The 12,319-nt window shown below is 42.0% G+C and overlaps 1 protein-coding gene across 1 annotated transcript in view; it reads left to right on the top strand.

Annotated features, from left to right (window-relative positions):
- Positions 1–8,390: 8,390 nt before the first annotated feature.
- Positions 8,391–12,319, top strand: part of hs2st1b (heparan sulfate 2-O-sulfotransferase 1b) — a 76,982-nt gene continuing 73,053 nt past the window's right edge. The window contains exon 1 of the mRNA XM_062996546.1: positions 8,391–8,837. Coding sequence (XP_062852616.1) covers positions 8,714–8,837 — 124 coding nt within the window. The 5' untranslated portion in view covers positions 8,391–8,713. The remainder of the gene's footprint in view (positions 8,838–12,319) is intronic.

The following is a 12,319-nucleotide window of genomic DNA, read 5'->3' as shown; positions in this document are numbered from 1 at the left end:
TTTAATGAAACCACGTCCAAAAATGCATGTGAACAAGTAGCGAGTGATCAAAGTTTGTGCGGTAATATGCAGCGTAGAAAAAATAAATGAATCTGAGTGGATTTGGCTATGCGAGCAGCATGGATTGTTCTGTAGTGAGTTGGAGGTTAATAAATATTTTTTTGCAATGTGATGTTGGTGTTATGTTTTGTAGAGAACGATAAGGTCAGAAATACTGTATAAAACGTGTGTGTGCCGATGTATTCTGATATAAACTATATTATGCCCTGTCCCACATGTTTACACTCCTACCCCTGCGTTTCCCCTCACCCTGTATCTTATGTTCTCATTGGCTGTTCGACATAGCACTCATTACCAGTCGGGCAACTCAGATTCAGATATCTAACATGCTAGAAATCTCGCTTCGGTCGCTCGGCGAGCCGCTCGGATTGAGTTGTTGAGTAGATCACACATAGTGATTGAAAGCCGAGTTTCGATCGCCAAGCAAACACAGAATTGCTCCCGAGCTGGCAAATCTAGCGCCGACAATCAGGGCAAAAATCGTGTAGTGTGAACTAGACATTAGCTGAAGTCAAAATCTGAACTGCTCACAGCTCTTCACCAAACCGTGGTGATAAATATATCAAATTATAAACAGTGACATCATTTATAAAAATAGAGGGGTCCTGCCAGGACTGAATGTCTCCGTGTGGTGCAGGTGACTTTGAGAAACTGCTGATCTGTGTTATATTGACAGTGTCCAATATCAGAACCAAGGATCAGATGGTTAAGGTTAATGGAAGAATGTGGTGTAAAATTCAGAGATGAGGTGAGATGGGATAGGTGGTGGTGAAGGGGAGCTAGAAAACTAGACAGAAGTGGTGATGGAATCAGCTAGGGAGGTACTTGATGTGACATCTGGACAGAAGAAGGAAGAGAAAGGAGACTTGGTGATGGAATGAGGAAGTGCAGAAAGCTTTAAAAAGGAAGAGGTTGGCAAAAAAGAATTGGGATCTCAAGAGAGACGTAGAGAGTAGACAGGAGTAATAAGATATGCTGCGTAAGGCAAGGAAAGAAGTGGCAAAGGCTAGGAAAAAGGCATATGGCAAGTTTTATGAGAAGTTGGACACTAAGAAAGGCAAAAAGGACTTGTACCAACTGGCCAGACAGAGAAACAGAGCTGGGAAGAATATTCAGCTAGTTAAACTGATACAAAATAGAGTTGGGAATGTGCTGACAAATAAGGTGAGCATACTGAGAAGGTGGCAAGAGTTTTTTGAGGAGCTGATGACTGAAAAAAATGAGACAGAAGGTTGAATAACATAGAGATGATGAGTCAGGGATAGTCTCGGATTAGAAAGGAGAAAGTGAGGGCATCTATAAAGAGATTTAGGATTGGGAATGCAATTGGCCGAGATGACATAACAGTCCAGTGGAGGCTTGGAAATGTTTAGAAGAGATGGCAGTGGAGTTAACTAGATTGTGTAACAAAATCTTGGAATGTAAGAGGATGTCATAAGAGTGGAGAAGAATTAGGATGATGTGCAGAGAGCCACTGCAGGGTCATAAAGTTGATCAGCTTGAAGATCTGAGTAGTGAAGACTAGGTGAAAAATAGAGGTGAGGATTTGTGAGCAGCAGAATTGTTTCATACCAGCAAAGTTAATCACAGATGCAATGTTTACTTTGAGAATTTTGATGGAGAAGTACAGGAAAGGCCAGAAGGAGTAACATTGTTTGTTTGTAGGTGCAGAGAGAGGAGCTGTGGTATCATATGAGGAATTTGGCAGTGGTAGAGATGTATGTGAGGGAGGTTCAGGATGACAGTGAAGAGATGTCAAGTATGAATAATGGACAGGTTTAACGTGGAAGTGGGAGCACATCATGGGTCAGCTCTAAGTCCTTTCTTGTTTGCAATGGTCATGGACAGGCTGACAGACAAGGTTAAGCAGGAGTCTCCATGGAATATAATGTTTGCTGATGACATTGTGATTCATAGCAAAAGTAGAAAGAAGAATGAGGAGAGATGGAGGAGTGCACTAAAGAGAAGGGGAATAAAGGTTAGTAGGAGTAAAATGGAGTACTTGTGCATTAATGAGAGGGAGGGCGGTGGAAAGGCTAACTTGCTAGAAGGTAAGGTGATAAAGGGAATTTGGGGTTGCAACTGCAAAGTGTTTTCACTTTGTCTTTTTGGGAGATTAACTGTAATTAAATGTAGATTGGTGGGGAAAATGCAAAATACTCTGATCAGCCATAACATTAAAACCACCTCCTTGTTTTTATTAGCTCCACTTACCATATAGAAGCACTTTGTAGTTCTAAAATTACTGACTGTTGTCCATCTGTTAACTGCCATCCATTAGAGCAGGTATTATTTGGGTGGTGAATCATTCTCAGCACTGCAGTGACACTGACATGCTGGTGGTGTGTTAGTGTGTGGTGTGCTGGTGAGTGGATCAGACACAGCAGCGCTGCTGGAGTTTTTAAATACAGTGTCCACTCACTGTCCACTCTATTAGACACTTCTACCTAGTTGGTCCACCTTGTAGATGTAAAGTCAGAGACGATCGCTCATCTATTGCTGCTGTTTGAGTTGGTCATCTTCTAGACCTTCATCAGTGGTCACAAGAGGCTGCCCACAGGGTGCTGTTGGCTGGATGTTTTTGATTGGTTGACTATTCTTAGTCCAGCAGTGACAGTGAGGTGTTTAAAAACTCCATCAGCATTGCTGTGTCTGATCCACTCATACCAGCACAACACACACTAACACACCACCACCATGTCAGTGTCACTGCAGTGCTGAGAATGATCCACCACCCAATTAATACTGGCTCTGTGGTGGTCCTGGGAGAGTCCTGACCATTGAAGAACAGCATGAAAGGGGGCCACAAAGCATGCAGAGAAACAGATGGACTACAATCAGTAATTGTAGAATATGGTAAGTGGAGCTCATAAAATGGACAGTGAGTGTAAAAACAAGGAGGTGGTTTTAATGTTATGGCTGATTAGTGTATATGTAATTAAAATCAACACAGAAAAGTGTGCAAAAAGAAGTCTTAAGACCTACAGGTTCAAATCTACAGGACAGCAAATACGGATATTCGGTTTTAAAAAAGAACCAAATGTGTGTTGCCCTGTCTAGGGTGTTTTCCCACCTTGCACACAAGATAAATTAATTATTAAATAAATACGTTTGCATTGAGGTGCAGCTCTGCCTCATCGAACAAAACAGGTTGGAGGCAGGTGAGCTGCGCTCCTCCATGCTGCTGTTGCACCTGACTGGTGCCAGAAGGTGATCGGGGCTATTTTAAGCAGTGACAAAATGCTGCCGATTTGAGGAGCAATTTCATGCACAGCTGGAGTCTTATATCTCTTATCCCTCCATGCACCGTGTAAAAGGAGTCAGGGGACACTGAACACCAGGGACAAAACACAAAGAACAAAATTCTATACCAATAAAGTTTCTATAGGTTCTGAGCTGTTCACACAAACCCACTGTACACAAAGTGTCTTCCATCTGATGATGATTTTACTTGTTTTTCTATGTTATTATTATTATTATTACATAATTTATTAATTTTCAGTAACTGCTTCATCCTGGTTAGGTTGGATATGGCCCCACTCCATAAAAAAAATCTGGTCAGGATTGCAGCAGGTCTGATTTTACCAGGAAACACTTGGCGCAAGGCAGGAATACCCTGGACAGGACACCAATCCCTCATAGCGCTTTTTTGGAGGGACCAGAGTACCTGCTGAAAACCTGTGTGGGCACTGGTAAAACATACAAAACCCCTCACAAACAGTGAACACATGGAAGGATTAAACTCAGGTCCTCAGGACACATGCTGCTGTGCTGTGTATTCATTTTCATCAGCTTTATCTTGGTTCTGGTCATGGTGGGTTTGTCACCACCTGGAAATCACACTGGAAAGAACATTAGTTTTTTAAACGACACAACACACTCTTTAATTCAATCACTCATACCTGGGGCAATTTAGAGCAACGACTTACTAAAGGTTTTATGTGGGATTTAAATCAGGAGACTGAGAACACCACTTCAGAATATTACACGGATCCCTTAACCAAGCTTTAGTTGACTTGGAGGTGTGCTTGGGGCCATTGTCTTGTTTAGGGTCTATGGTTCATTACATAATTTCACCACAGAAGGCAGAACTCCTCAAAGTTCCTTGGTATTTCTGTGAATCCATTATGCCAGTCAGATGGTCAAATTTGCCAATTCCTGCGACAGAAAAACATCCCCACATATTCACTGACTTACCCCCAGGCATGATTGTGGGGACTTGATCGTCTGGTCAAAAGCTCGTCTTTCTTTCCCCAGACAAACCACTAATCCATATAGCCAAACAGTTCCAATTTTGATTTGTCACTCCATTTCCAAATTCCTTCAGACATATTGCGGTTTACCATGTGGTGTCTTTGCCAAGGGTGAAAACAACCCTTTTATACAGAGAGGAAATTTGTCTGGACTGTTAGATATCATCCAAGAACCATCAAACTTTGGTTTGCAATAAAGTAGAAGTTGCAGGAACATGGTCTTACTGTTTACAGTCAGGTGAGCTTTAAATCACTATTGTGGGCGGCACGGTGGCTTGGTGGGTAGAGCTGTCGCCTCACAGCAAGAAGGTCCTGGGTTTGATTCCCAGTTGGAGCAGTCTGTGTGGAATTTGCATGTTCTCCCTGTGTCTGTGTGGTTTTCCTCCCACAGTCCAAAGATGTGCAGGTGAGGTTAATTGGAGATACAAAATTGTCCCTGACTGTGTTTGACATTAAACATTTGAACTGATGAATCTTGTGTAACCAGTAACTACCTGTCCTGTCATGAATGTAACCAAAGTGTGTTAAACATGACGTTAAAATCCTAAAAAAAAAAAAATATATATATATAAAAAATCATTGGATTAGAAACCGTCAAGATGCCTGCACCTTTCGTAAAGCTTGGAGATTGGTGCTGACCACATACACAAAAATAACACAGGAACAGGGATGTCCTTCTTTATTAGACAGCTTCTGAATTCATTTGGACTTGAGGTTTTGAAATACTGTACAGTAGATCCTTGAGTTACGAATGGTTTACCATCCGAACATTTTGGGTTACGAACGATCTATTTCAACTTAACGTACAAACAAATTTTGGAGTACGAACAGAAATTCGCGAAACACGTGACGTCACGAACAAGTTGACTCCAACCATCTCTCTCTCTCTCTCTCTCTCTCTCTCTCTCTCTCTCTCTCTATATATATATATATATACAGTGTATCACAAAAGTGAGTACACCCCTCACATTTCTGCAAATATTTTATTATATCTTTTCATGGGACAACACTATAGAAATAAAACTTGGATATAACTTAGAGTAGTCAGTGTGCAGCTTGTATAGCAGTGTAGATTTACTGTCTTCTGAAAATAACTCAACACACAGCCATTAATGTCTAAATGGCTGGCAACATAAGTGAGTACACCCCACAGTGAACATGTCCAAATTGTGCCCAAAGTGTCAATATTTTGTGTGACCACCATTATTATCCAGCACTGCCTTAACCCTCCTGGGCATGGAATTCACCAGAGCTGCACAGGTTGCTACTGGAATCCTCTTCCACTCCTCCATGATGACATCACGGAGCTGGTGGATGTTAGACACCTTGAACTCCTCCACCTTCCACTTGAGGATGCGCCACAGGTGCTCAATTGGGTTTAGTCCATCACCTTTACCTTCAGCTTCCTCAGCAAGGCAGTTGTCATCTTGGAGGTTGTGTTTGGGGTCGTTATCCTGTTGCAAAACTGCCATGAGGCCCAGTTTTCGAAGGGAGGGGATCATGCTCTGTTTCAGAATGTCACAGTACATGTTGGAATTCATGTTTCCCTCAATGAACTGCAGCTCCCCAGTGCCAGCAACACTCATGCAGCCCAAGACCATGATGCTACCACCACCATGCTTGACTGTAGGCAAGATACAGTTGTCTTGGTACTTCTCACCAGGGCGCCGCCACACATGCTGGACACCATCTGAGCCAAACAAGTTTATCTTGGTCTCGTCAGACCACAGGGCATTCCAGTAATCCATGTTCTTGGACTGCTTGTCTTCAGCAAACTGTTTGCGGGCTTTCTTGTGCGTCAGCTTCCTTCTGGGATGACGACCATGCAGACCGAGTTGATGCAGTGTGCGGCGTATGGTCTGAGCACTGACAGGCTGACCTCCCACGTCTTCAACCTCTGCAGCAATGCTGGCAGCACTCATGTGTCTATTTTTTAAAGCCAACCTCTGGATATGACGCCGAACACGTGGACTCAACTTCTTTGGTCGACCCTGGTGAAGCCTGTTCCGAGTGGAACCTGTCCTGGAAAACCGCTGTATGACCTTGGCCACCATGCTGTAGCTCAGTTTCAGGGTGTTAGCAATCTTCTTATAGCCCAGGCCATCTTTGTGGAGAGCAACAATTCTATTTCTCACATCCTCAGAGAGTTCTTTGCCATGAGGTGCCATGTTGAATATCCAGTGGCCAGTATGAGAGAATTGTACCCAAAACACCAAATTTAACAGCCCCGCTCCCCATTTACACCTGGGACCTTGATACATGACACCAGGGAGGGACAACGACACATTTGGGCACAATTTGGACATGTTCACTGTGGGGTGTACTCACTTATGTTGCCAGCTATTTAGACATTAATGGCTGTGTGTTGAGTTATTTTCAGAAGACAGTAAATCTACACTGCTATACAAGTTGTACACTGACTACTCTAAGTTATATCCAAGTTTCATGTCTATAGTGTTGTCCCATGAAAAGATATAATGAAATATTTGCAGAAATGTGAGGGGTGTACTCACTTTTGTGATACACTGTATATATACTGTATATGTATATACAGTGAGCAAACATTCGGACAGCGTATGGTGTTTTTCCGGTGTTTTCTTTATATTTTGTAAAATTCAATATTAAAATGTCCCCAAAGAATGTGCAGACGAAGCGTAGTGCTGAAAAAATGAAAAAAAAAAATCACTATTTGTTGTGTTGTATAATTACTCCTGCCAGTAGCTGTCACTGTGTATCAGACAGAGGGGACAGTGAGTGAGAGAGAAGAAGGAATTTGGCTCAGTAAAGTATTCTTTCTTTCGTGCAATTACACCTACAAAATACAACACTATTGAAATAAAGAAGGAAATAATAGAGAAATATGAGAGTTATTGTTGTTTCAGGTAGATACATTTAATATAAAAAGAAGGAAATGTATTATGGTGTATGGTACAGCAACGTACTGTACTGAAATGTGGTGTGTTTTATGTACAGTGCAGTACTACTGTGTATTGTTATTTATTATTGTTTATTACAGGAATTCTGGTCCAATCACTTGTAATCTCACGGTTGGACTACTGCAACTCCCTCCTGGCAGGAGCTCCCATGTCCACTATTAAACCCTTGCAGCTCATTCAAAATGCAGCTGCCCGTCTGGTTTTTAACCAACCCAAACACTGCCACATCACCCCACTGCTGCCACATCACCCCACTGCTGCGTTCTCTTCACTGGCTTCATGTAGCTGCACACATTCAGTTTAAAACCCTGATGCTCGCCTACAAAGCCAAAAATGGACCAGCCCCAAGCTACCTTTGCGGTCTAATCAAACCCCGCTCTGTACCACGCAACCTCCGAGCCACTAGTCTCGCTCGACTTGAGCCTCCACCCAGGACTAAAGGAAGACGAGCATCAAGGCTCTTCTCTGTACTGGCACCCAAGTGGTGGAATGAACTTCCTCTGTCTGTCCGAACATCTGAGTCTCTTGCTGTCTTTAAAAAACAATTAAAAACCTTCATCACCTTTTTACTAAGCGCTTAAGCTGACTTGTACTTATTTACTAAATTTCTTTTTCCATTTCCAAAAAAAACCCCAAAAACAAACAAAAAAACCCCCCACTTTGGTTCTAACAGGTTTCAGCAGATTTGTGTTCTTCAACTGTTTACTAAAACTTGAGAAATGAAATGTTTACTATGGAAGCACTTCTGTAAGTGGCTCTGGATAAGAGCGTCTGCTAAATGCAGAAAATGTAAAAATGTAAATGTAAATGTCTATTCTATAATTTAAGATTTAAGGTAGAATATACTTGTATTTATAACAAAAAAAGACCATTTAAGACATTAGAAAGGTTAGGTAAGGGGGTGATTTGGGAGGTCTGGCACGGATTAATTCTATTTTTCATTATTTCTTATGGGAAAAATAGGTTTAACTAACGAACATTTTGACCTAAGAAGTCAAGGGTCTACTACTGTATTCCAGTTCTTTTCCGTGTGCTCCTGTACTGTAGATGGCAGTATGTGTGCTAGATCTTCTCCAGACCTCACAGACTGTTAAAGCGAGTAATAAACACACTAATCCAGTGGAAACCTGCGCGCACACACACACACACGCACACGCACACACACACACACACACACACACACACACACACACACACACACACACACACACACACACTGGAGCATCTCATGTGTGGCACTAACCCTCGCACCTGAGTACCAACCCGCTCAGCCTGGCACAGCTCACTGATGCAGCACATGCACCGCTGACATGCACTGCAACTGGAAATACTGAGGAACACGACCTGCAGTCAGAACCAGTCCGGTTTGTGCGTGTAACTGGTCCCCGTTTCTGATCCTGCATTTGTGGCATGGCATGCAGATAGATCATCTTCATCCTCCTCTTCCTCATCTAGTGTGATTTAATGGGGCTCCTGAGGATCATGATACCACCCAAGTTTCAGCTGCTGGGGCTGCTGGGTTTTGCTCTGGCCATGCTCTTCATCGAGAACCAGATCCGCAAACTGGAGGAGTCCCGAGATAAACTGGGTAAGTGCTGGTTACCAGTTTGCAGTATTGCTCATACAGGCATTTTGCGTGTGCATGTTGGTGTTCTGCTAACGGGACTTTTTACACTCGGTGCAACGTTGAACACGAGTGTAAACTTGTGGACACACACCTTTTTGTGCATGGACTAGAACACCATGTGCTCATGTTTTGAAGTGATGTTTAAATTCGTGTTTTTGCGCTGAAAATGCAGAATTTGTAGAATTTGCATTTGTAGGTGCAGGCTCGTGCGAGCTCGTGCTTACTGGTTTATTTAAAACGGGTCTGTTTTCTTCCTGCGAAACACGTTTGCAACTTGGTGTATGAATTCATAAATGAATGCATCATTAATTTTATGTGCATTTAGAATTTGTGCAATTGAGTTTTTTTTATTTTGCGAGGAAAACCCTTCAGGATGTGCAAACGTTCGCGCGCACCAATTTTGTGCAGATTTTGCGCGTGCACCGACCATCCAGCGCTCACACCGTTATCCTACAAACATTGTTCTTTTGGAAAGTACAGTTATTGTTTTACAGGGCGGCTCAGTGGGTAGCACTGGGTTCGATCCACAGGCAGAGCAGTTCGGGTCCTTTCTGTGTGGAGTTTGCATGTTCTCCCCGTGTCTGCGTGGGTTTCCTCCAGCAGCTCCGGTTTCCTCCCACAGTCCAAAGACGTGCAAGTGAGGTGAATTTGAGATACAAAATTGTCCATGACTGTGATTGACATTAAACTTGTGGACTGTGAAGTGTAAAACATGACTTTAAAATCCTAATAAATAAATTGTCTTACAAGCAACAGTTATGGCAGAACAGGCGTGTGCTTAATATTGCCAAAAGTATGTAAACATCAGTCCTAATTATTTGGTTCCGGTGTTTCAGACGCACCCATCACTAACAGGTGTATAAAACAATTTACCCAATTACATTATACACCGCCAAATTTGTGGTGACAGTTTGAGGAAAACCCTTTCTGTATCAGCATGACTTTACCCCTGCGCACAAAGCAAGGTCCAGAAATGACAGGGCTTGATGAATTTGGTGGGATGTTTGGGAGCCATTTCTCTACTTTAGTATCACTGTGTTTTTGGACTGAATATGCCAGTGATCGGAGTCTCGCTGGTTCAAACCCCACCACTGTTGGACCCTCGAGCAAGGTTCTTAACCATGGATTGCTTTGATTGCTTTCATTCACAAAGTTTAAGTTGTTCTGGATTAAAGCATCTGCTAAACATCGTCAACGGATATACACAAATTCTCATAGACAAACTTAAATCTTGTAAAAAGCCCTTCCAGAAAAATGGAATGTGTCCTGTCTGACCTGGAATGATCATTGTTTTGAAATCTGAAGACCAGCTAGTTCATGGCCTGGTGTCCACATAATTCTAGCCATATTCTGTCACACATTCACAAATAGGTATTCATAGCTAAGCATTTTAATTTGGTGCAAACTATCATCTTCTTAGTGCAAAATTAAAAGTAAAACTCTTGAGTGTTGGTGGTTAAAGGGATTCCTTATTATTGCTGCACTTGCTGCCTTTATTGGCTGGTTGAAGGTGCCTGCACAGAGATGGTAAATAATAGAGAGCAATGTGTGACTGTGGGTTCGGACGTGATAATGATCCCTGTTTAAATCCATAAAAAAAGACATCTGCTCTGATATTAACTACACTACTATTGCCAGTAAGAGCTTTAAGATACAGACTGCATTTTCTTTTTTATTTAAGTTTAGTTAAAGCTTGTAATGAAATCTACTTTCTGACTACTGAACTGGTTTTTCATTTGAATGTTCTACATTACTGCCACATTATTATTATTTTTATTAATAAAGCATGTGAGACTTGTTTATTTTTTTAAAAATTATTTATTTATTTTTTTAATGCATTTTCTCCCCATTTTCCTCCCGATTTAGCACACTCAATTTTGTCTTCCAGCCCTCCTCTTCTCGCCCCTGCATTCTGCACAGGCGTCTCTTCCTCCAATCAGGGTCCTTACACAGCGTATGAAGACCCACCCACCCACACATAGTCCGGCCTCCACCCTGCAGATATGGTGGCCAATTAGTATCTGCTGCAGGCACTGCCAATTATGCCGGCTAGATGGCGCCCAGCCGACCGTGGCAACACCGAGTTTTGAACTGGGGAGTTCAGAAACTCGGTGCTGGTGTGCAAGCGGAATATCCCGCTGCGCCACCTGGGCGCCCCGAGACTTGTTTATTTAAACTGTGTTAAGCTGTGTTTGTTGATAAGACACTATAATCTTTCCAGTTATAAGTACATCCAACATGGACAGACTTGTGCAAAACAATGCTGGTTTCACTTTTTGTGTGGAAAAAAAATATAGCACCAGTGCCCTCTGCTGTTTAAAGTGAATATCGATTCATCTTAAATGAATAATCGATTCAAATCGTGGCATATGTGCACCGATTTTTAACTGTCTTGTGGTGCATCGCTACATCCCTAATAATTAATTTCTTGTTGATTTCTTCTGAAAGATATGAAGAGCTTCTTCCTAGCACATTGTCAGCTATATCATGTCAGCTAGCATTTAGCGAAGCTCATACTGCTAACCAGCTAACCTTAACAATCTAGATAAAATTAATAACAAATAAGAGTGGTGTGAGATAATCATGTTGACAAACAATGAAGAATTTTATTCTTAGAACAGTTGTATATTAATAAATAACATGTGCTGTGTCCCAAATGATGTACTACATTACTAAAAACAGATTTTACTTTAGTAATTACTATTGTAGTGACACTTTAGAGTGTTTGGCATGTGGATTGGGACTCAGCCTTGTTTCCATAAAGGCAAATGAATCTCCTAAAAGTTAGGAGAGCGAGCGACCAGAGCATGTCTGCAAATCAGAATAGTTTTTCTGTGAGATGCTTGCAGTTATTTCTCTCAGAGCGGTCTCTTACACTCCTTTTGGAGATCTGTGCATTGATGCAGAACTATTTCAAGATTTAAGACTCATCTTTTGTGCTTCTGACAGACGCAGTGATTGTAAATGGATGTGGTCAGAAATCTTTTCAGTATTGAACTGAACCGCAGTAGTACGTAGAAGCAGCTCTCTCTGTTGCACGCCGGGTGGTACGAGATGAAAGGCTGGAGCTGGTGGTAATTGCGTGCATCATGTAATGGCGTGTGAGATGTTGGAGGGAGGGGATGCAGCGCAGGTGCACTGAATTCAGCTCGCCTCTGTACAAACTGCAGTAGGAAGCAGTCTGAATTCACTGAGTGCTTAACAAAGTGGGAAACCTCATATACAGCTGATTTCATAGCTTTAGACCTGCTGCTTTTCTGTTCTGTAATTTGCTGATGAGAGCAGTACAGCTTTGTTAGAGTGCACTAAACCAGCTCTTTTTTTTCTGATCTGTATTTTTGGCTCTTTTTGTATTGGTACTGTTTAGTTAAGAGAATCCCACAAAATTGAATGAACTTGACTGATTTGCATTGAAACAAAGCAGCATTTTTAATTTAATTTAA

Source organism: Trichomycterus rosablanca, chromosome 6, assembly GCF_030014385.1.
Source record: "Trichomycterus rosablanca isolate fTriRos1 chromosome 6, fTriRos1.hap1, whole genome shotgun sequence".
Taxonomy (NCBI): Eukaryota; Metazoa; Chordata; class Actinopteri; order Siluriformes; family Trichomycteridae; genus Trichomycterus; species Trichomycterus rosablanca.
Note: the sequence above shows the minus strand (reverse complement) of the source record. Positions and strands in the feature narration are given on the sequence as shown.